This window comes from Drosophila biarmipes, chromosome 2R (assembly GCF_025231255.1).
Source record: "Drosophila biarmipes strain raj3 chromosome 2R, RU_DBia_V1.1, whole genome shotgun sequence".
NCBI lineage: Eukaryota > Metazoa > Arthropoda > Insecta > Diptera > Drosophilidae > Drosophila > Drosophila biarmipes.
In genome coordinates, this window is record NC_066615.1 from 5,379,955 (window position 1) to 5,403,204 (window position 23,250).

A 23,250-nucleotide genomic window follows, 5' to 3' on the forward strand; every position below is an offset into this window, starting at 1 on the left:
TTACGAACCGTTGCAGTAACGCAGCAAGAGCATATAATACCAAAGAAATCGAAAGATATATTCAATGTTTATCTCTAGCGTAGTTTCTCCATTTTATTCACTACGGCGTATCCAGCCAATATCCACTCAAAACAAACAGTTGCATAGAACCGATAATTTATTTCAGTCCATTTTTCTCGCTATGTGAACCCCTCCACCACCCAGATATCCGAGGAATCCGAAAATTGTCACTTTCTCCAGTTTAGCGAAAATGACGATAAGAATGTGTGATTTTTCCCCTCTTAAAGAAAGACACCCACACTGTCCCACACTCACCCAAGCCACTCGAACCCCACACGAAACTATTCACATCATGAGTTGGGCGCAATTATTAAAATGTTATTGGCATGAGAGAAACGTAACAACCCAAGCAAGTTATTTTTGTACAAACCACATGGTTTAGGGCACACTTGAACGGTATTGGAATGAAAAGTAATGATTATCCTGTACGGAAAGCACGATGAAATCATCCACACAGTCGTTCTTACATGTTGCATTCAAAAATAAAGAATTCCGTCGAGCCGGGCTGTCGAGTTCACAAACCGGAAACGACATTTTGGTGATGACGGAAGTATAATTTCATGATCGGTTCTTCCAATGTTGCATTTATCTAGAGTTTACAATTGGCGGTGATTTTAGTTCGTATCGTTGCAAAATTTAGACAGAGTGCAAAGAGAATCACACATTTTTGCAGAGCATTTTCTATTCCAAACATGTTTACAAGGTTTCGGACTACAGTTTGCTGTCGTGAGCAAACAGCAAAACGTTTTCCGAAGTCGCCTGCGAAAGTTACTTTAAGGGCACCACAAATCGAAACTGCAGTTGGTTTGGGGCCCATGTTCCCGCTTAAACATTCCGCAAGAACAGTTTTCGATTTGACGGACACTTCACATGGAGGCTTTTGAGTTACGATTATCAGACATTTTCCTGGGCACAGCCGGACCATCCATTGGAGCACGGATGGGTCGGTCCTGTCCCCAGGGGTGCAATTCTTATATCTTAATATATAGGGGGTACTCCGAGAGGAAACGAAGAACATGTTAAGCACACGTACTCTTAATCATGGTCATCGAACACACTTTAACACGTTTTATTCACTTCAATTGAAGAGCGACGAGATCGCATTTTATTCGAAAATTAATACAAATCTTTTGCGACGCAAACGGGGACGAGTCCTCACAAATATTATTGAAATGTATCTGCGAATAAGCATTTGAAATATGTATTGTACTCAACAAAATGAATAATCGTTTGCTTAAATTCCAAAAATAAAAGGCGATAACTAACTTAGAATTGTTATCTAGCGGTGGCACCGGGTTCGGTGCGAAAAAATGTTTGTTTTATTTCAAAACCGCCCAGAAAATGCGCATGGGTTCAGTTTTCGTAAGTTAAGTTTATTAATACAAGAAACTGTGTACATGGCTGTGTATGTGGGTGAGTGTGAGACTGGTTAATGAAATTTATAATTTCCATGGGACTCGTTTATGAAAATACAATGCACTCTTTGTGGGAGCAGGAGAAACTAGTTATAGGCAGTTGGATCACAGAGGAGCCGCTTAACTCTCGTCATCGCTGCCGGCAGCCTGTCGCGGCTTGGGACCTCCGGCGCGCTTGGCCATGATGATCTGGTCCACCTTCAAGATGGTTGTGGCCGCGCCCACTGCGTACTTCAGACCCCAGAACTTGGCCTGGTACAGATCGAAGAGCTTCGCCTTAGTTGTGTCGATGGTGCTGGCCTTTTCCGCCTCAATGTCGAAGCCGATTGTCTTGCCGGACTCTGAGTTGTGCGCCAAGTACAGCTGGTTGACAATGTCCGTGCCGTTGATGCCAGAGTTCTCGGCCAGAGCCTTGGGGAACACTTCCAGGGCGTTGGCGAACTTGCGCACGGCGTACTGGTCCAGTCCTGGAAGAGTGTCTGCGTAGGCCGACAGCTGGGTGGCCAACTCGATCTCGGTGGCACCAGCTCCGGGCAGATAGCGGCCATCCCGGGTCAGACACTTGAAGTTGTTAACAGCGTCGTCCAAGGCGCGCTCAATGTCATCCATGAAGTTATCGGTGGCTCCACGAATAACCACGGTGGCAATGCGAGAGTCCTTGCCTTCGTTTCTGAAACGGATTAAAAACAAATTTTAGTGGATTCAACCTACACATTCCATTTATCAACCCACCTGAAGGCCACAATTGTGGTGTCTCCGAGCTCCTCGATGCAGACCTTGTCGCAGTAGCCCAACTCCTCTTGACTGGGGGTGGTGATGCGCGGCAGGACGGTGGCATTCACGGAACGGCTCAGGCGACGCAAGTCGAACTTGGAGTTCAGGCGCACGGCCATCAGGCCGTATTTGTTAAGGAAGTGCAGGGCCATGTCGCCGACCTTGCCGCCGGACACAACAACCTTGACACCGGTGTCGGCAATGGCCTTAATCTGGCTCTCCAGCAGGCTTTCTTCACCGGAAGAGAAGCTCATAAGCTCGTCGGCCGACTTGATCAGCACGGTGCCCTTGGTCTCCGTCTGGATGATGTCGACGGGGCAGGAGAAAATCACGATCTTCGCCTTCTCGGCAAAGGTTACATCGCCCTCAACGAACCGCTTGAAGACCATGCCGCGGACCACCTCCGATTTGGTCAGTCCGCTGCCCAGGATCTTGCAGATGCGAATGTTGTCCACGTTGAAGGTGCCCTCATCCGGCAGGATGGAGACGCAGGCCTTGCTCACCAGATCGTTGAGGAAGTCCTCCTGGCCGTACTGCTTCGACATGATTGAAGTGCGAAGTACATCCTTGACCTTCTCCACGTTGCGGTAGTCCTCGATCTTGTGGCTCACCAACTTGGGCAGAATCTCTAGGGCCTTCTCCAAAGCCTTCTCATAGCCGTCGGAGATCTCGGCGGTGGTGATGCCCAGTCGCAGCAGTTCTTCCGCGGACTCTAGCAGTGCTCCGGCAAGCACCACTACGAAGTTGGTGCCGTCACCCACCTCGGCGTCCTGCATCTGACTGGCCATGACGATCAGCTTGGCGGCCGGATGCTCCACATCCAGCTCCCGCATGATGGTGCCGGCGTCGCTGGTGACGAACTGCTTTTCGATGTGGTTGATGATCATCTTGTTCATGCCATTTGGCCCGTAGGCGGAGCGCATGGTCTGTGCGAACTCCTTGCAGGCGCTGATGTTGCGGAACACCGCCTCCTCCAGCCCGCTGTACATCTAAGGAGATCCGGAAAGCCATCAAATTAGTAATTTGTCGTTCATATGTGCGGCTCCGTTTCATGAGAATGACTAATCACGCGCCTCACCGAGACGGCATGTTTTCTTTTTCAGACAAAACTCAATGAAATCGACGCCCAGCGGACCTTTCGCCGAGCGATTCCCCCGTGTTGCACTCACCCGGGCGCCATCCTTGAGCATCTGCGACACTCCGGGAGCCTTGGGAACGGATAAAGCCATTTTTGTACACAGATTTCTTTTCACACGGAGTCAGTCGGTAAATTCCAGCTAGAGTTATAACCTCAAAGTGGCCGCGAACGTTCTGGATGGGATAGGGATGGGACTGGCCTATCGATTATTAAAAACCGTGACTATTTATTAGTGCAAATTGTTATGTTTTAAATTCACATTTATTTAAATTTTTAAATTTAAAGAACGGGATTGCGTCACTAAAGATAATATTTTTGCCTCTATACTTAGCATTAAGATTGCGGGACAGAGATAAGGAAAAACTGGGTGATTAAAAAAATATATTTCTATGCTAATATGCACTTTCAAAAAATATGTATAATTCTTAGGCTTACAACGAAAAACATTTTGAAGAAATTTTAAATCCGTTTACGGATAAAAAATATGATAACCTAAATATTATTTTATCCATAGTATCTATACAGGGTATAAATGTGTCGAAAGATGTCTACTTCGTGACTTGTGCGTGACTCACGAAAATCCGTGCTTGCGCAGGTGATGGCACTTGGCCACGCGCGCATCTCTAATTCAAAACAAAAAACCATGTCGGTGGGCAAGAAGCACGTGTTGGGGTTTTCGCCCAATGGTGGCCAACTATTTGCCTCGGTGGACCAGCAGGGCATCCTACGGATATGGGACACGGAGACGAACACGCTGAGGCAGGAGTTTACGCCCAATCTGCAGTTTTCCGGGACGTGCACAGCTCTCACGTGGGTTTCGGAGTCTAGCGCTCGGCCCAAGAAGCGAAAGGATGTTCGGCTCTTGATTGCTATGGGAACGCTAAAGGGATCAGTGGTCGTCTACTCCATGGCCGAGGGGAGTGTGAGTAAAAGATACTTTCTCAGAAACAAGGATTCCAAATAAACCCCCATCCATGCTTGTAGATTGCTCGCACGCTTAGTGGCGATAGCCATGATGGACCAATCACCTCTATCGTCTATGATAACGCTGGCCAGCTGTACACCGTGGGCGCGGATTGCAGGGTGATCGTGTGGTGCTTGTCGGAGGAGCGATCCATTGCCGAATGGCAGGTGGGACCCGAAAAGCCGCAGAACATAGCCTATCTGAAGAATAGTAGCGCCCTGGCCGTCGGCTCACGCCAGCTGAAGGTGTACGACGTCAAAACGAAGGAGCTGGTCGAGACCTTCACCGGCCACTCAGGCGAAATAAACGCCATTAGCAGCATTGCCTGCGCAGATGGCACTGATTTCGTTCTGACCACCGCCAAGATGGAGCGAGTTATCTGCTTCTGGAAGGTCGACGGGAAGGGAAAGAACAAGGCATCTGCGTGCACGCTACTAATGGAGGATTTGGCCTACTGTCTGACCAGCGAAGTGCGCGACGACGGCCAGCTGCGAGTGGCCAGTGTTACCCGCAATGGCAATATTCACATTTACCTGCTGAACGTTAACAGGTAAGACTAGTGACTACACGGCCTTAGCAGTATTTATAAACTCTTACTTTCAGTCTATCTGCAGAGAAGTTTGTAAAACCCAAGGTGTCCCTGCAAATTGTGTCTGATGGCGCCGAAACGGTGGAACCCATTTTTGCAATGGCGGCACACTTTGTGACCGATTTAAATCGCTCACATGAAATCCTCTTTTGCTACGGCAGTCGCCAGCAGCTGCAGTTTGAACGTTTCACACCCAACTATGGCGAGAAACTGAACGTTATTTTACGCGCCGATCCAAAAAAGCTGTATGCGAAAAAGAAGGGGAAGGAGCAGCTCGGTTATCAGGCTGCCACTAAGGTCCAGAAGCCCATAGTTAGCCAAAAAACAGTGGAGTACAACACCGCACTGCCCATCTCCCAGAAAAAGGTTCAGAACGAAGTGCCCATGGAGGCTCGCCTACAACACCTGAAGATTCATGGAACCAAACTGAGCGGAGGAAAGTTGCTCACACAGAGCAAGACGCAACTGCTTATGCAGGCATTACACAGCAAGGACCAGGCGTAAGGGCGTTTTCCAATAATAACAAATTATGTTTACTAAGAAGACTATGTTTCAGAATGATACGAGCCGTTCTGAGCACGCAGGATACAGAGACGATACAGCTGACTTTAGACAGGCTGCCACTCGAATACGTGAGTCCCCTGGTGAACGAATTATCAACCCTGCTGCAAGGAAAGCACTCCAAGTAATTGTCTTAAGCGAAAACATTTAATGGATGGCTCCAAAACTTTTGTTAACACAATTTCTTATTATTGCAGTGTCAGATCTGCTCTGCGCTGGCTGCACGTACTGGCTTCCACCCACACGAGTGTCCTGATGTCCGAAGATAAGGAGGCGCTGCGCGAAAAACTGAGCATTTGCCTCGGTGTGGCGGAGCAGCGGATGAATTGCCTGTCTGAAGCATTACAGTGAGTATTTTTCGTGGAACTCCAAGGACAACAAAAGAAGGACTTGAATGGGAAATCAACCATCGGACTTCTTAGCATTTTTAGACTTGATATTATGCTTAGGCTTCTCAATGGTGCCGTGACGGCACTCGGAGATGGCAGCAAAGAAAGTGAGCTTTGTGTGTAGGATGGTGTCTATGAAGAAGCGTTGGAAGGAGAAAGAGTTAAGGCAGCGTTCGCCCAAACCGTAGTATAGAGTGTTGTAACCCTCAAATCGGTAAGTAATCATCACCGGATAATGCCGCAGTAGAACCTTGGACACGGTTACGATGAATCGGACCTTGGCAACGGCGAGGGGATTGGGACAACGAGGCGTTGGCCTGGAGAAGTGGGCATCCACAAACAGAATGGTTCCTTTAATAGGAACCTCATGGCGAATCGGATTGCTGATTACCACACACTTCGTGTCAGGCGATAGCTCCCAGCGGCTGACGAAGTCCCTAATGTCCGCAATGGCGTTGGTGTACTCGAAATCCCCGATGGTCAGCATCTTGCGCGTCAAGCCGCTGGACCCAGAGTCCATCGAAACGCCAAGGAAACCTGTGTTATGATTTGTTATTGACACATCGTCCTCTCCGTTGGCCACGGCGGCGTCGTTGTAAGCAGAGGAGGCCATGCTGACGGATGACAATTTCAGCCTTTTCGGGAATTTGTAACAAAAGAGACCGCGGGGATCCGACTTGATTATGGCCAGTGCTTCGCATATAGTTCCTTCGACCAGGTCGACGATGCACTGCATATCCGCGTCATCGCAGATCGGCTTGTTGCACAGGTTGATAAAACTGGAGATGCTGGGTATGTTGGCAATGGGCAGGGAGTTTCCTGGTCCGATGGCTGCTGCGCTGAGGTTTTGATTTGATGTTTTTATGTAGTGGGAGCTAGTAGAGTGGTCAATATAGCTGACGCCATCGGTGCACAATAGGTCCATTTTGAGATGCTGTATACAACACAATTTTGCAATGAGATTGATGTACTTTGTATATTTATATTTTATTCTAACTTTATTAAGTCAAAGTTTAAATGCCTTCTTTTCAGAATAACGGGGAGAGTAAATCTGATTATCAGCCAGATGAAGCGCAATTCGGACAATCATTTGAATAATAGAAAAGCCTTAGTACTGAACGATGATTCAGGTGAGTCATCAGCAGATTCTTTAGAGTCACTCGAATAACAAATTCTATTGTTCGCAGATGAGCCAACCGACGCTCCCGACGATACGCTGTTAGCTGAAAACAACTGGAGCGACTTGGAGGACCAGCAAGGCAGCTCAAAGAGTGATTCGGACGATGAGATGGTGGCAGACGATGAGCCGGTAGCAGACGATGAGCTGGTAGCAGACGATGAGCTGGTAGCAGACGACGATCTGGCGACCGACGATCTTAACGCAGACACAGACTCCGACTCCGACGAACCAATGGATAAGTCAGCATCCCCATAGATTAAGTTTACCCGCAATTCCTTGGTCGTCGTACAGCAAAACATTAAACAATTGTTTTCCCAACACAGTTTTCTACACCGAATTTATCAATTTTTATTTGTGGTTTTGAACTACGTGCGACAACGAATAGGGTGAGCCATCTATTGGTCTAAATCCGACACGAGATTTTATCGATACGCAAGCAAAGAAACATTTCCGATTCATAAATACATTTGAATATTGTGCCAATAACAGGGGGTTTGTAGCTCGAGTATACGTAAGCATCGGCTACTCAATAAGGGCTCAGAAACTACTAACAATTAGAGCATTTATGTCAACATTTCATTTTAATTTGCAACAAATAGCCAGACATGATTACTTCCAATTGGCTTTGATGAAGTTAATTAAACCGTTCGTGGAACTGTCGTGCGTAGAGACCTCGTTGCAGTGATCCAGCTCCGGCTCGATGGCCTTGGCTAGCTGCTTGCCCAGCTCAACACCCCACTGATCGAACGAGTTGATGTCCCAGATGATGCCCTGCACGAAGATCTTGTGCTCGTAGAGCGCTGGAAATCAATTGATATCAATAAGTGCTCGTGGAATAAACTAGTTAGACGTACCAATCAACGCGCCCAGAGTGAAAGGTGAGACCTTCTTCACTACAATCGAGTTTGTCGGCCGGTTGCCAACGAATACCTTGTGGGGCAACAAGTTCTCTAGCTCGTTGCCGCACAGTCCAGCCTTGGTGAGCTCAGCCCGAGCCTCGTCAACCGTCTTTCCGGCCATGAGAGCCTCTGTCTGGGCAAGGAAATTCGACAGCAGAATCTTGTGGTGCTTACCACCCGCAATGGGATTGTGCGTCTGGGCGGGGGCAATAAAGTCGCAGGGAATCAGGCGGGTGCCCTGGTGGATGAGTTGGTAGAAGGCGTGCTGGCCGTTGGTGCCTGGCTCGCCCCACACTATCGGACCTGTGCTGTACTTGACGGCCTTGCCCCCCTTGCTAACGAACTTTCCGTTGCTCTCCATATCACCCTGCTGGAAGTAGGCGGCGAAGCGGTGCAAGTACTGATCGTAGGGCAGAAGGGCGTGTGTTTCCGCCTTGAAGAAGTTGGAGTACCAAACTCCGAGTAGGGCCAGGACCACAGGAGCCTAGTAAGCAAACGGAATGGTTAACAACAAAATCATTTAAAAACACACTTCACTGGGTCTTACATTCTTCTCGAACGGCGTCGACCTGAAGTGGTTATCCATGTAATGTGCTCCATCCAGGAGCTGCTCGAAGTTCTCGAAGCCAATGGACAGGCAGATGGAGAGTCCAATGGCCGACCACAGGGAGTAACGTCCTCCCACCCAATCCCAGAAACCGAACATGTTGGCGCTGTCAATGCCGAACTCGGTGACCTTTTCCTTGTTAGTCGAAAGGGCAACAAAATGCTTGGCTACGGACTCAGGCTGGAAAGAAAAACATGAATATGTATATAGGTCAATATAGGTCAGACAATAGTTGATTTTGGATAGGATTTTAGTATGTACGGTACGATTTTATCACAAGCTAAATCAGTAGGTATACAAATCCCTGTTACTTACTTTGTTTCAAAATATTTGAAAGTTATTCAAATCATTGTGACTATTCCCAATAACTAAAGATCTCAAGTATTTTGTATATTAAAATCCCTGTTCCTAATTTGTTTCAAAACATTTTAAAGTTATTCAAATCATTTTAACTATTCCCAATAATTTAATATAATATTAAGTATTTATATATTAAACTTGGTTGTTGATAAATAACACAGGCTTATATACGTTTTACATAAATAAGAAACTAATTTCAACTCCTTTCTGATGTAAAAAAAGGAACAATCCATTATGGCTTATCACAAGTCACTTATGATTCACACAGTGTCAAATGATTTTAATTTTATACAGTGAAAATATTCAGGAACAAAAAGTCTCCCACATTCTTCTCTTTATCAAATTTATAGTAATATTGTAATAAATAAATAAAATTATTAAAATTTTGGATCTATTCTTAATTTAAATAATATTGGCATGTTTAATACTTGGTAAATACCATATTTAAAGAAAACCTGTGGCTTACAATGTTTACTTTATCAAACTAATAGAAAATCCTTGAAACATTAAGTCACAGCCTATCGATTTAGTATAATGATCTTTAACTATCAACTGCGGACAATCCCTAAGAAGTGAGTGAGTATTAGATTAATGCTTGTCCATATGAATGGCTTACCTCCTTGGAATGTTCGAGGAGCCAGGTCTTGGCAGAGGTGGCGTTCGTGATGGTCTCCTGGGTGGTGAAGGTCTTTGAGGCCACGATGAAGAGGGTAGTCTCGTAGTTGACCTTCTTGAGCACCTCGGCCAGGTGGGTGCCGTCGATATTGGACACGAAGTGGGAGTGGAGGCCCTTGCCGTACGGCTTCAATGCCTCTGTGACCATTAGTGGTCCCAGGTCGGAGCCACCGATTCCGATGTTTACCACGTCAGTGATTTGTTTGCCGGTGCAGCCGCGCCAGACGCCCGAGATGACACTGTTGGTGAACTCCTTCATGTGGGTGAGCTCCGCACGGACGTCGGGCATCACGTCCTTATCGTCCACTAGTACGGGGTCCGTGCCGCGGTTGCGAAGGGCCGTGTGCAGGACGGCGCGGTTCTCGGTGATGTTGATGTGCTGGCCGGAGAACATGGCGTCCCGGGCGGCGTCCACGCGGCGCACCTTGGCCAGGGCCAGGAGCAGGTCCCAGACCTCGTCGTTGATACGGTTCTTTGAGTAGTCCAGCAGTATCTCCCCATCGTTCTGGGTGTGCAGGCGAAGGCTGATAAACAAACGAAAATCATTTGACCTCAGAGCAAGAACGAGGCGGAGGTCGTTGCTGTGACCTTATGCAAGGACAAATCGAGTGGCGACGACACTCGAGAGCCGATGGTGAAAGTGAGAGTGGGCGAAACTCGATGAATAAACGATGGGGGATACACAGGCGAGTGTGCATACATATGTATACATACGTAACTCTACGTAACTCGACGGCGAAATTCACAGATTTCTTAAAAACCCACCTGTATTTGGAGAACCTCTTCGGGTCCTTCACGAACAGGTCCTTGATGTTGAGGTCCTTGCCCTGCTTATCGTAGAACTCCTGCAGCTTCTGGAAGGCTGGCTCCTGGTTAAGTGGAGGAAGTGCGCCGGCCATCTTACTTTAGTTTTCCCAACGGGAGGAACGGAAATGAAGGAACAGTAGGTGGATGCGGAGTAGAAGGAGGTAGGAGGTGGTCTCGTTAGATGGCGAGTGGAATTCGAAGTGTATGGAAAAGAGCGAACGGGTGAACTGCGTTGGCCACTCGCGACACTTCACTTATAAGCGCGGACTTTGCTGCCTAGTCGTCCGGTAGTTGGTTTTATCTGGCTCCGGCAAATCTCCAGAGCACCGCGCCACAACTTCGCCGTGTTTGCTATAGATAGGTACTGAGCGGCTGCCGATTTTCCAACGTCCTTTCTGGAATCCGCGAGCACCTTTCAATGTCAAATGAAAAACAAGCGAGTGTTGCCACGTCGGCCGCGTTCTTGTTTTGCGGTGCCGATCGAATAGGAGCTGTTGCAAATTTACTGTGTGGACCGAGTTGATTTGACCTAAGGGCTCCCTGCTCCTAGATGATCTCCCCACATCAAGCAAAAGGACATAATATAGAATTTTCAAAACAAAATAACCGCCGCTATCGCCATACTTTTCCGCTGATGTGGCAACGTCCTGGGATAAGGGTTGTCAGGTGCCAACAACTATCGCACACTGTGGGTAATTCAAACAGCTGTTTGCAGCCTGCCCCAACTGTTTTGTACCTAGCAATTATGTATATCAGAATCAGACTATGTTAAGAATGTAATAATATAAAAAACATTGAAAAAGATTGTCAAATTAAAAAAAAGGAAAAATGAGATTATATTGCTACTAACATATTTTGAAATGTATTTTCCGATAAAAACATCGATAGTCGCCATACAGCGTCGATGTATCGATGTTTTAACCGAGATATCCGCGCTTCTAGTGGTTAGTAAAATCTGGCGCCACTTTGTTTAAATTGTTAATTATTATCCTAAAAAAGAGTAAAGAATGGCACGCGACTCGATTCTGACGTGGATGCGGAGCCTCGGCGAGAAGGGCCGTCAAAGTGAACTGGAACTGCTGATTCAAAACACGCCGGTCGAGGAGGTAAAAGTACCTGAAGTACTAGGCAAGACACCGTTTCCGCTGACTTTTGTTTATTGTTATTAGTTAAAGAACACTCTAAAGAGCACTATGGTCCGCAGCGAAGGGATAACCTATTGGAATTACTTGCTCCTGGGCTTCAATCCGGATAGCAAGGATTCCGTGGCAAAGCGATTCGAGTGCGTTCGCAGCTTCATGGACGGACTGAGCAGCATGGAACTGAGCTACAAACAGACCTTCGATCTGATCACACGCCTGTCCCAGGACCTGGTAACCTTTCCCTCCGACCAGCTGGCCTGGATAGTGGAGCACTGCATGGACGGCATGCGGCAAGGAGACGCGAAGTGCGTCGGCTGGAAGGATTTGCTGCCAGATGCACTGTCTCTGCTTTTGGTCAGGCCTCCGTTCCTTCTGCACGGCGTTTCCATGGACGGAACTGAGTTTAGGAACACCACCGTAAGGAGTATAGTGACCATGCAATGGCCAGCCACGATCCTTACACCTATTGCAGACATGTTCAAGTGCGTGGCAGCCTGGAATTTTTTCACCTCCTCCACCTAACCAGCGATTTCCCCTTAGGTCCATAAATCTCAGCAGTGGGGAAATATTAACGGTCCTTAACAAATTCTCTGGCGCCCTGCAGGAGCTTTCGCCTATGGAGCTGCCAGCACTGTGCTTCCAGCTCTTCTCCATGTGTAGCACTGCATCACTGCTGATTATTCCATTGCTTGCCCTGGAGAAGTACTTTCATCGTAACTACTACAAACGTCTGTTCTCCGACATGTGCAGCAACTCAACCAACTTGGATAGCATTGGTAAGCCTTTTTTTCTTATATAAAACCATGTGTATTCTGTGCATTTCTTCCTGTTCAGACCCGTTTTCGGACAAGGAACTAAGGGAGGCGGAGGAGACTATCCTGCACCACTTGAACTACTGTACCATGTACAAGCTTACTGAAAAACACTTGGCCATAATGCTAAGGGTCAGCTGGTTAAACTCCATAGTCCATTTAAGATCGCTCAATAACTCATATTTCAGAACTTCCTGCATATGCCAGATGTGATCCTAACTCCGTTTATGCTCAGCGCCATCATATCGATGACCAGCATTAACCGTGACCCAGAGTCGGCAAGGATCTCCCATTCCATTTTGCTACCCTTTCTGCGTAATGTGATAAAAAACAATGAAGAAGAGCGTACATTAGCCGACTACTCCGTGTGGTACCGTGATACATTGCAACGGAAACAAGTCGATTTGCAGCAGGTTTTCGTGGTGCTTATAGATCAGAACAAGGACGGAAAGGATGTGATAACACCTGGGCTAGTCCACCTCGTTTTTTACCTACTGAAATCCAATTCGCCCAAGATGCACACAATGGCAATAACGTTCCTTACAAAGTTTATACGAAAACGTTTTATATTCGGTCAAGGCATTATAAAACTTATTTCCGAGTGGATGATAGTATATCAGGACCAGAATCAGTTTTCGGGTAACCTACTAATTAGCCTTGATAACTTCATACTAAAAGAGTATTTTCTTTAGAATGCCTTACCCTTTTGAGTGTAGCTGACACGTACACAGTCTCCGAATGCATTAAGACTATTCAAACTGTTATGGAGCACATGCAGTGGGCAAGTTTTTCATGTGGCTTCTCACACCTTTTTTTTTATATGTACTCTATTTATCCATACTAGCTGTCCGGCGAGCAATCAATGCGCATGATGAACTTTATTCTTCCTTTGCTGAAGATTTCCAATCGCGTTCGCGATGCTCTGATTGACGTGCTTTGCAAGGCAATGAGCTCGAGGTGAGTCTCACAAAATTTATTTTTACCATAAGCACTAATATTATTTTGAAATTTTAGTGGTATTCAAAAACGACGAATGGCTATTTATGGTTTTTGTATGATCCTCAAACAGCTTAACAACAGCAATGCCATGCGCCAGACCTCAAGTGCCACTAGTTTCTGCACCCAACACAGCATTTCAGGATATTCAATGATGACCCAAAACACACTGGGAAGTCGCAGTAATCCCCAACGAAATTTCGACATGCTTACATTGGAAATAATTGGAATGTTGCGAAATTGTTTGCAGCAGCAATTTGATATACGATGTACCCTTTATGAGAGTAAGTGGAGCGAAATCATATTTCCTCTCTGAATCCAGAAATAATTCTATAAAATGAATCATCCTAAGATCTCCAGAGAGCCGTGGAACTTAATGCAAAACTGGTACCCCATGTGCTGCAAGTTATTGATTGGCACTTTCGCAGTTTCTTCGAAACCCCCTCCGCAGAAGATGCTGGTGATGATTTAGACACCGTTTTTCGCATTCGCTACGATCAATTGGTTAGATCCAGCGATGATCAACATATGGAAATTCAGCTTAAAGATAACTTGGGCAAGTTGATTCAGTTTGTTGCCAACTGTTTGGCTGTTTTTGAACGAGCTCCTTCGGGCTACGACACTCGTGAGATGAATCGGCTTCTGAATTTTTGTGTAGACCGTATGGTAGCAAACAGATTGCCATTGGAAGACATAGTAAGTGAAGTAAACCCGAGTAAAAAAATAACATATCAAAACATTGTTCTTAGGCTCCCCCAGTCACACATCTGAAATGTACCCTCGTTTTGCAACAACTTAACATTATCGAAGGCATAATTTGTCACTTATTGCTGAGATCAAAGCCACAAAACGATGCTGTTTCTCAAATTTTACCACTGTTTAAACAGCATTGTAAGCTGATGGATAGTCTTGGAGCTTTGAGTGACGCATCTAAGAAAGCCCATAAACAATTAAAGCAATCGGCCAAAAATAATAGTACATCTGCCTGTAATCTAACATTGAATGGTCTGCCAGTGAAGTCCATGTGCACACAACCTGAAAATATTTGGGATCTTGCCATTCTAGATAAACTTCTGCATCTACTGCTTGAGTGAGTTGACCTTAATATTAGTTCTTATAAAGTATTTTTTTTAATATTTTTCTTATCATTTTTAGTGATATAGTTTCATTTGCTGCCCCTGAAAAAACTGTCCTCCTGAGGTCCAGTGAGCCCCTCGTTCGTTATGTTTTATCGGTAACGGCCACCCGAGTGGAATCTATTCGACTAGAGCCGGATTACAAACAACTAGCCTACAGCAAACGCACCTTTAAGCAGTTGACGGACATTACCAAGGTTATTTATGAGCGCTGCATTCAGCGATTGCCCGAGTTATGGAGAGGCTTTGACATGCAGAGCTCGGCCCTAGCCACTCAGTGTTTTGTGGAATGCCTGCGAACAGCACATGAAACTTATTCGAAAAAGATCCACGATTTTGTTAAGGCATTTGGTAAGGCAAGAAATCTAATGATAGTTTAAGTAAAGTACCATTATCGTAAAACTTTCAGATATGGCATCTATAAAGGGAAGCCGAAACAAGGAAGTGGTTTACATTGTTCAGGATGTTTTGGACGAGTTTATGACGGAATACGGCGGGGATGATTCAATTTGTAAAGATGAATTTATTGCCAAAATACCTGTTTGGCTTTTGGAGTCACTTGAAATTCTGTTGGATCATATAGATTACGGGGATCGCGCGGCCACTGATTCGTACACTTGGCTTTTAAGCTTTTGCAGCAAAAACGAGATTTCTAACAGCGAAATGGGCTTGGTGCACAGAATGCTATTTGTTCAGCGGCAAAAGACCCATTTGGGTCCCTTTTTCGACAACATTGCCAGGCAATTGGGTTTGGTACTTGGCGTCCAAAATGAAGTCGCGCCATCAGATTCTGTGGAGCTAACTCTAAAGTCGATAAGTACGGTGACTGCCGAGAGTTGTTTGCAGCATCTTTACACCGCTGTCCACAAGCAGCTCACGGATGTGGACTATTTTGTGACTAAGGCCAACAATCTAAGCTACAAATGCCAAGTGGTTCCCGAAATCGATCAAATATATTGGCGGGGTAATTTGGACGCTATGGATCGTAGCATTTGTACACAAATAATCCATATCTCCCGCACTTTGTTGGTACTCACCAACGTTTGCATACCACTGGGATCTTCTATGGACGGACTTATGAAATTGCTAATTCAGCACTACACTGTTATGAAAAACCTGACCAAGCACTATATATCAAGCTATACATCAGATGCGAGCATTGAAAACATTCGTAGCACTAAGTAAGTCGATAATCCGATTATTAATTAATTATCCAAGAATTAAACTTAATTGTCTTCCCTAACAGATTTGAGCTGCTACTACGAGATGTGGGCAAGCAACTTCCGGCGAATGTTTACGAGCTTATCACGTACATAGAAGCTAATACACTTGATGAGGAAGCGCAGCAGCATATTAAAAAGCGAAAGGTTCTGGCAGAACGCGCCAAAGTTCTGAGAGAGACCCGCCTTATTCCCAAAGTGATAATGGTTATTGAGGACTTCAACAAACACATTATTCTTCTGTCAAAGAAGCTTAAAAGCACGAATAGGCTTACAGACTACCTCCACTTGGGGACCATGCGTGACTTTGATATTAAGTCAACAGATCTGAGAGCGGCTATAGAACGCAGTATATCGGATGGTCGCAATATTACCACAGAAGACAGTAATACCGAGGATCATGATCAAGATGAAGATGAAGATAGGGATGGAGATAGTGACGTTCAATCCACGACGTATCCTGAGGAATCAGGAGAGGAGAATGTAGAGCTCGTTGTAGTGGAGAAAAAAGACAAGCGCCGTAGACGTGCTCCTAGCAGCGAAACCGAGACTTGTCAACCGAAAAGGAAAAGAGGACGCAAAGCTGCTGAAAAGCCAGAGGGAAATATCTATTGCGCAGACCAAGATGTGGGACATCCTGAAACCAGTTTAAAATTGAGGAGTAAGAAAGATTCGAAAGACGAGCAACAGAAGCCTGCTCGCGTATTAGAGACGACTAGACCCACTAGAAAATCCGAGGCTCGGACAGAGGAAGAAGTAAGTACCAGTAAAAAAACAAATGCTTTGAAAAAAAAAGGCGTGGAACCAGCAGAAGAACTTCCCAAACCGGAAGAAACCGCTGAAAAGAAACAATTAAATCCTAGTCGTCGACTAGGTATCCCTCGATCCATGAAGAAATAATGTGGCTTGAAGTGAAGAAGAGTATCGTTTTAACACACATTGTTGTTCAAAATATCTCATTTATAATGTTTTTAAGTATTTTGAGTGGATCATCACAATATTTTAAACGTCATGAATATTTGGTATTCACTTTCTCGAAGTCGTTAAACGCCTTACCTCAAACCACGTTACTTACTTTCTGCCCATCTACCTGTCACTATAAAAATTTAAAAATTTAAATTTACTTTCAACTTTATATCGTGTAAAAAATATATAATGGCAATATTATAAAAAACAAAACATTCTTACGATTCATATTATAAAAAAAATCCAAAGGTGCAGGCTTGCTTTAAAAAACAATGTTAGTTTGAAATCTGGAAAATGTAAAATCCAATTGTATTGGGGGTAGTTGATATTAGCTTGGTGGTTTTGGAGTTAGCTTCCTGTGGTGTTATAATTATATTTATATATTTACATTAGAAATGGTTTTATTATTTGTACAATTTTTACAACTGCAGAATGGTTTTTGAATGCTGAAAATCAAAAAGTCGTTAGACTGACTGATTGTACGTTGCTCACAATCTGGCACAACGGCTCTTGTTTGAGAATGTTAATGATATCTCTCTTGTGATAATCGATATTACAAGTGCTCAAATATATTTGAAAACGTTTTATATGGTTAAAGTCCAAATTTTTTTTTTTGAGAGAAAGGCAGTTGAACTAGGTCAAAAATTAAATCGGAAATTAAAAAGCTGTCAATTTTTATATCCTAGCCCCAGAAAAAAGTTACATAAAAAAATTTCGCGAGAGATCTATGTAAAACAAAGTGTCTCCAACAAAATATAAAATTTATCAAATCGAAAATTGACAGAAATTAGTTTATGACTTTTTCATCTGACGGCGTTTTAAGCTCAAATTATGTATGTTCCCATCAGTGTTCTAAGATACCTAGCCTCTAGGACCTAAAGTATCCTTGTCCATTCTGTAAGAGAACATTCGATAAAATGGCGTATGAAGATCTATTTCTTTTGCATGTCACCCACGGGCTTTCTTGCAGAAGACCATACGCTGACCCCAATTTTGGTTTTTAGGCATAAATTGACCGGAACTACTAAGTTTCACGTTCGAAATTCGTACGAAGTTACGGAATAGCCGCCGTTCAGTTCTTGGTTTCTCGCAAAATTCGCCACAACGCTTGGAGACGACGGATGTGACCACTGTATCACAACTTGGGTTTACAATAACTTCGACTCCTTCGTGGATCTTTCTATGGTGAAATGAAAAAGCTTACTACAGAGAAAGTTTAAATGAGCGTTTGATGACCCCGTAGGTCTGCTTTCATGAATAAAAATCTCTTTACAAACACCAATTTAAAAATAAAAAGTCACTAACAATATTTTAATAGAAGCGTTTCTAAGGCACAATGTTCCATGGAGTGAATGTCCTTTCCTTGGGTATATCAGCCTTTAAAAGTGAAACAAATTTTTAATTGATTTCTTTGTACTTATAACTTTTTTCGGGGGACACCTACCAAGTCGGTAAACTTATTCTGGCAGGCGATTCGAATGCGAGCCGAGGTGGCAGGCGCTTCCAATGGGAAGTCTCCACTCAGACCTTGATCCTCGCGAGCAAGGATTGATTGCAAGGATTGATTTCAAAGAAAACTAATGAGCTTGTGAACAGCGGGGGCTCCCCAACCGCCTTTTGAAAAGAATAGAAAATTAATATGAGAGTGATTATGTATTTTCATGTGGTTCTACCTCGGAGGTGTAGACAGCCCGTGGGTTGGAGGCACCTGTCAGCAGGCTGACATTGAACTCTCCAGGAATGGACTTCTGAAATACAGCATTTCCTGTGGTGATTACCCAAGCTCCTCCAGAGAAAGTATTCTATATCCCTGTATGAAAGCTCCATCGATCTGTCCAATGTCCACACTGGCTGCCGTAGCAGAGGTATTCGGTACCTTATCCGGTGCCGATTCCTATATGTGAATCACTTCGTGGGGTATACCCACAGCCCTGGCTGCGCACTGAATCATCTCGGTAATCAGACCTCGGCCCATCTCAACGCCTCCATGGGACAAAAGGATAGATCCATCTGCGTAGATGTTGATCAAGTAACACCCTTGATATAAGTGCACCACGCCAAATGCAATCCCATATTTCGTGTGCACCACAGTCATTCCGTGCTTCCTCCAGCGATTATCCCGATTAAATCGAGCGATCTGCAAACGCTTATCGGAGAACCTCGACTGCTTCAGACAATCCTTCAGTCACCGCTCGATAGGAAAGTGCTCGAGCTGCTGATGGAAGTGGGTATATCGCTACTATCACTTTATAACTATAAGTATCACTACTCTAAGTATATTGCGTTCACTATCCTGGCGACATCCCGGATAATGTCCCTGAGGACCTCCAATTCGTCTTGCACAATCGTCCATTCACCCTCGTATTCGGAATCCTTTAGCTGTTCTCAAAGTGGTACATTTCACAATCCAGGACCTATGGAGTTAAAAAGCAACACAAAATAAATTCATAAAAGGCTGATCAATTTTTTTACCAGTAAGGAACTAAGTAGGTAACTAAGGTTATATCATCTCTATATAAACACATAAAATGTTTATTCTAGTTATTTTAGAGAGGGAAAAGATTATCAAGAACACACAACCCAAGCACGACGACCTTATGTCGGAAAAAGTGTCAGTCTGTAACCAGAAGCTATACGTATTATAGTATAGTATAGGATATATTTAAATCTGTGTGCACATTTTTTTAAGACTTATCGCAACGGAGACATCCAAGGACTATCCAGCGTTTCCATAGCACTAGATGTCGCAAGCAGTGAGCAGACCCACCTTATATTTGAAGAGGAAGGGATGGCGCGTGCCTGTGATGAGCATGTCCTCGTCCCGATCCAACATGCAGACACAGGACGATCCAACCGGTGGGCAGCCAGGGCCACGAGAAGAGCTACGGAACTGGTTAGCGATTCATTGCCGCTAAAACCCCCACCGAATCGCTTGGTTCAACAAAAGTCCCGATGGTAAGTAAACCTCCGAGGGCGTCTGGGTGGACCGGAAGATCTCCAGCTCGTCGCTATCCTGAGGAACAGCTGGTGCCGCATGGGTCTCCAGATAAATGTGTTCCTGTCCTCCCATTCGGCAGGTGCCCTCAAAGGTGTGATCTGCCTGGGCCAGGGACTCCCCCACATTGGATGAGGAATCAAGGATATTGTGGAAAAAAGGATTGATGTTCGATGGCCTGCTCAATGGATACAATAACCGGGCTTAGCTCCCGGTACTCCACCTTCACCAGACGAGAGGCTCTTTGGGACAACGCCTTGTTGTCTCCAATGATCTTGCCACAGCAACGAACTTCTCTGGCGGCAGTCCCTCTAAAGCCAGAGCTTCACTGGTATCCAGTAATCTTGGTATGTGGCTTTGTGCTTAAAATAAACAAATATACTTCCCTTTCCATGCGAGGTATGTCATCTGTGTAGATTGCTTCTCCGGTGACTTGTTTGAAGGCAGCAACATGGAATTGGAGTCTTCCTAAGGGATCTCAGAAACGTTGCTCAGCGCAGACGCGTTTTGGAGTGTGGAAGATCTCCGCTCCACTTCGCTCCTCCGGTGGCAGGGCATCAAAAGATATAATCCCAGAGTTACACAACTTGGCAACTAGGTCTTGAGGAACAGACTCACCACCAGAGCTCTACGATAGGCAATCATGCCGCCAGGAGCAGCGTCATCAAAAGGCAACTCCTTGCACAAACTCTCCACTCCTGACCAGCCATCAATTGGAAGGTTCGAGGAGCCATCGAGGAGCTCCAACTGCGAAGAGCAAAGGATTTATATCGCAATGAGACTCTCAGTCATGATGTTTCCACCCAAGCAGGCAACATTACGGATGTGATTTTCAGCAAAATTATGGAGCATGGCCACGGCCACTTGACCTCAACGCCTACTTCCGTGTTGCCCACGATTTTGGCAGAAGGATGTTGAGCCTTTAGTTGGAGGAGTTCTTGGACGTTCTTTGTGGGACGATACCAGGTCACTCTTTCGGATCGAAAGATTGAGCCCTGCATATCGTGTTCGGCACTTAAATGAAGTTTAGGCGGGAAGATTGGCTCCTGGCTTGGATCGTGGTGCAAAAAGTTGTTGGACTCGTACATCCTACATCCTTTTCCATTCACCTTGCAAGAATTCTCACCCAAAACCGCGGGCAAACTTCTTCGGAAAGGTCTTGAAGCCCTTTACCAAGGGGCGAGAACCAGTGCAGCGGCAAGGGTTCCTCTGGAGAGCCTGCTCCAAATCACGCATCGACGGTTTCTCTGCGGTTCGGAGGAGAGTTTACATGGTAATCACGATGCCCGGCGTACAAAAGCTGGACTGAGATCCGTGTGCCCTGACCAGACGCTCCTGGACTGGGTGCAAACGGGTCCTGGGGCTCCCCATTCCCTCCACCGTGGTCACAGCACATCCGTGCATGGAACAAACCGGAGTGAGACAGGCGTTGACCGCCAGGTGACGGATTATGTTGGATCACCGGTATAGGAGGGAGAATATAACGGTGCAGGCGCCACACTCGTCCGTCGCACATCTCAACTTGATGCCGCATAGCCTCAACTTCTCCCATAAACTTGTGCGAAGCGTACTTTCCGGATCAGGACTGCCTTCAGTCACCTGGAATATATAAAAAATTTTTATTGAATTATTATCCCAACCGCCGTTTTTGTTTTTATTTTATAAATTGAAAAACTTGTACGGAATATATCCTGAAGTACCTTTTCCCCATTCACAAAAACACCAAAACCGATCTCGTTTGATTTCCCAACATCGTGCTTTTGTATTTTTTACTTCCAGTGTATATATATGTAAGTGGTAAGTTCGTTCTTTAGGTGTACTCGTAAAACGAATGCAAATTTGTAATAAATTAGAGAACAGAGAATTCCCATACGCCAAAAGCCACTCTCCGTTTTTGAAAACGTAATGAATGTGCCTGGAGGTAGTAGGTTGATCATCTCACATGATATTATTAGCCATTTTAATATCTATAAATATCTAAAGATAATAATAAATAAGATTATAAATAATATGGAAGACAATATAGCAAGCTCGGACCTCGAACGGCTAAGAGTTTACAATGCTAAGGTTTATTTTGTCAATTTTTTTGTATTCCCCCTGCAGCGGAGCCTCGACTATCAGATACCCGTTACTCAGCTTAAAGAAGAAAAAGGGGAATGGAGATATATAAGCAGCAAAGCTATATTTTAGGGCGCCACCTACCGGCTAATTCAGTAGATGTTATGTGGGCGGCAGTCAGATATAGCCGTTTTAGCCATTTGAGGGCGTGGCACCTTTTTTTTGGTGAGTCGATAGGTATTGATGATAACTATATTTCAGTAAAAATTTTGTTAGAGTGGGCGTGGCACCCCGCTGAAACAAACTTCCTGCAGGAATCTGCATGCCAAGTAATTAATCTCTTTTATAATTTTCGAGATCCCAGCCTTGGACATGGCTAGTTCGACTCGGCTAGTGATCCTGATCAAGAATATATATATTTTATAGGGTCGAAAACTCTTTCTTTTACATGTTACACACTTTCTGACGAATCTAGTATACCCTTTTACTCTACGAGTAAGGGTATAAGTACCAAAAAAATTACTTCATTCTTTTTTTAGACTCTTTTTTTTGACACCTACATGTTAGAATAGTCAGATTTTTTTAAAATTAAATTCGAAACTCTTTAAAATATAACAAATTATATTCCTAATTCTAATCGTCCGATTTTGATCAAATTTATTTCACCGACCGACGAACAGACGATCAGACGGACGGACAGACGGACATGGCTAGATCGACTCGTCTAGTGACGCTGCAAAATTTGGAATTTGCAAGAGTATAAAAAGTAATTACTATTTTTAAAAATTTTCTTGTAAATTTTTGTTTTATGTATTGGGCATATTAATAGTGACATCACAAATAAAATCGTAGAAAATTCAGAACCTATCGACTCGCCAAAAATAAGGAATAATAAGAAAAATATGCCACGCCCACCCTAACGCCAACAAAACCCCCTGTGATTACCACAGTTTTCATGGCATAAAAATGTTTTTGCTAGAAATTATCTGTCTCATCAATACCAAAAGACTGACGAAAATCGTCACGATATCTCCATTTTGCTTTCTTGGCTATGACTATGGTGTTCTTCCTTGTTTTAATTATAAATCTTAAGTTTAATTAGATCAACAAAGTGACTCATCACTTCCGGAACAGTTTTTGATGTCATTTCGTAATAAAGAACGATTGCTAGAATGTTGTGATTTACGACTGGGATAGCTCATCCATACCGAGTTCGGAGAGCTCCCTAACGTTACAGAGCAGGATTAGCAGGTCATTGAACAATGAACATTGAACAGTGAATCAGTAAACAACAATGTCTTTTAGAGTTAAGAATCTTCATCTCCCTTTTTGCTCCCCTTAATTGATAGAGTTACTCGACTTTATCGATCTTCCTTGTTAGGAAAATTTTGTAATTTTGTATTTGTATATCTTTCTGTCACTGGAGTAGTCCTCTTTAAGGCGCTGCAATATCCAAACGTGAGCTAAGCCAGTGAACTACAAAAGGGGCGTGACTCGTTTGGATGAC

The 23,250-nt window shown here is 44.6% G+C and overlaps 5 protein-coding genes and 1 pseudogene across 6 annotated transcripts; 2 read left to right on the forward strand and 4 right to left on the reverse strand.

Moving 5' to 3' along the window:
• Nucleotides 1-1,412: 1,412 nt before the first annotated feature.
• On the reverse strand, nt 1,413-3,574 carry LOC108029547 (T-complex protein 1 subunit theta). The gene is made up of 3 exons (XM_017101863.3): nt 3,419-3,574; nt 2,208-3,238; nt 1,413-2,145 (listed from the first exon to the last, which is right to left on the reverse strand). The coding sequence occupies exons 1-3, from the start codon at nt 3,476-3,478 to the stop codon at nt 1,596-1,598; spliced, it is 1,641 nt and encodes a 546-aa protein (XP_016957352.1). The 5' UTR covers nt 3,479-3,574; the 3' UTR covers nt 1,413-1,595.
• A 440-nt stretch (nt 3,575-4,014) lies between these two features.
• On the forward strand, nt 4,015-7,407 carry LOC108029535 (WD repeat-containing protein 43). Its single transcript, XM_050888305.1, has 7 exons — nt 4,015-4,309; nt 4,372-4,901; nt 4,955-5,440; nt 5,497-5,625; nt 5,699-5,848; nt 6,923-7,020; nt 7,078-7,407. Exons 1-7 carry the CDS (start codon nt 4,031-4,033, stop codon nt 7,323-7,325), a joined length of 1,920 nt encoding a protein of 639 aa, XP_050744262.1. The 5' UTR covers nt 4,015-4,030; the 3' UTR covers nt 7,326-7,407.
• Nucleotides 5,627-6,915, reverse strand: LOC108029537 (uncharacterized). Its single transcript, XM_050888306.1, has one exon. The coding sequence runs from the start codon at nt 6,813-6,815 to the stop codon at nt 5,904-5,906; it is 912 nt and encodes a 303-aa protein (XP_050744263.1). The 5' UTR covers nt 6,816-6,915; the 3' UTR covers nt 5,627-5,903.
• LOC108029536 (glucose-6-phosphate isomerase) lies at nt 7,377-10,873 on the reverse strand. Its single transcript, XM_017101845.3, has 5 exons — nt 10,377-10,873; nt 9,553-10,135; nt 8,517-8,756; nt 7,925-8,453; nt 7,377-7,870 (listed from the first exon to the last, which is right to left on the reverse strand). The coding sequence occupies exons 1-5, from the start codon at nt 10,508-10,510 to the stop codon at nt 7,680-7,682; spliced, it is 1,677 nt and encodes a 558-aa protein (XP_016957334.1). The 5' UTR covers nt 10,511-10,873; the 3' UTR covers nt 7,377-7,679.
• Nucleotides 10,874-11,352: 479 nt separating this feature from the next.
• On the forward strand, nt 11,353-17,715 carry LOC108029708 (Fanconi anemia group I protein homolog). 2 transcript variants are annotated; one of them, XM_050887594.1, is made up of 14 exons: nt 11,353-11,524; nt 11,588-12,042; nt 12,101-12,336; nt 12,395-12,504; nt 12,561-13,011; nt 13,065-13,153; nt 13,217-13,329; nt 13,387-13,652; nt 13,721-14,064; nt 14,118-14,458; nt 14,524-14,855; nt 14,914-15,685; nt 15,751-16,480; nt 17,695-17,715. In XM_050887594.1, the coding sequence occupies exons 1-14, from the start codon at nt 11,426-11,428 to the stop codon at nt 17,698-17,700; spliced, it is 4,344 nt and encodes a 1,447-aa protein (XP_050743551.1). In that variant the 5' UTR covers nt 11,353-11,425; the 3' UTR covers nt 17,701-17,715. The 2 variants fall into 2 exon arrangements, with proteins under 2 accessions (XP_050743551.1, XP_016957671.2); XM_017102182.3 differs by lacking the exon at nt 17,695-17,715 and having other exon boundaries at nt 11,354-11,524; nt 15,751-16,897.
• A 301-nt stretch (nt 17,716-18,016) lies between these two features.
• On the reverse strand, nt 18,017-22,890 carry LOC108029349 (xanthine dehydrogenase-like; annotated as a pseudogene).
• Nucleotides 22,891-23,250: the final 360 nt, after the last annotated feature.

Excerpts from the sequence above, each read along its gene's own strand:
- LOC108029547 (XM_017101863.3), bottom strand. The coding sequence starts at position 3,478 with ATGGCTTTATCCGTTCCCAAGGCTCCCGGAGTGTCGCAGATGCTCAAG. Across the intron at positions 3,239-3,418 it reads TGCTCAAGGATGGCGCCCGG|ATGTACAGCGGGCTGGAGGA; the intron begins GTGAGTGCAACA and ends GGATCTCCTTAG. Across the intron at positions 2,146-2,207 it reads ACCACAATTGTGGCCTTCAG|AAACGAAGGCAAGGACTCTC; the intron begins GTGGGTTGATAA and ends AATCCGTTTCAG.
- LOC108029535 (XM_050888305.1), top strand. The coding sequence starts at position 4,031 with ATGTCGGTGGGCAAGAAGCACGTGTTGGGGTTTTCGCCCAATGGTGGC. Across the intron at positions 5,849-6,922 it reads TGCCTGTCTGAAGCATTACA|AATAACGGGGAGAGTAAATC; the intron begins GTGAGTATTTTT and ends CCTTCTTTTCAG. Across the intron at positions 7,021-7,077 it reads AGTACTGAACGATGATTCAG|ATGAGCCAACCGACGCTCCC; the intron begins GTGAGTCATCAG and ends TATTGTTCGCAG.
- LOC108029537 (XM_050888306.1), bottom strand. The coding sequence starts at position 6,815 with ATGGACCTATTGTGCACCGATGGCGTCAGCTATATTGACCACTCTACT.
- LOC108029536 (XM_017101845.3), bottom strand. The coding sequence starts at position 10,510 with ATGGCCGGCGCACTTCCTCCACTTAACCAGGAGCCAGCCTTCCAGAAG. Across the intron at positions 10,136-10,376 it reads AAGAGGTTCTCCAAATACAG|CCTTCGCCTGCACACCCAGA; the intron begins GTGGGTTTTTAA and ends TTTGTTTATCAG. Across the intron at positions 8,757-9,552 it reads TCCTCGAACATTCCAAGGAG|CCTGAGTCCGTAGCCAAGCA; the intron begins GTAAGCCATTCA and ends TTTTCTTTCCAG.
- LOC108029708 (XM_017102182.3), top strand. The coding sequence starts at position 11,426 with ATGGCACGCGACTCGATTCTGACGTGGATGCGGAGCCTCGGCGAGAAG. Across the intron at positions 12,337-12,394 it reads AACCAACTTGGATAGCATTG|ACCCGTTTTCGGACAAGGAA; the intron begins GTAAGCCTTTTT and ends CTTCCTGTTCAG. Across the intron at positions 14,065-14,117 it reads GATTGCCATTGGAAGACATA|GCTCCCCCAGTCACACATCT; the intron begins GTAAGTGAAGTA and ends CATTGTTCTTAG.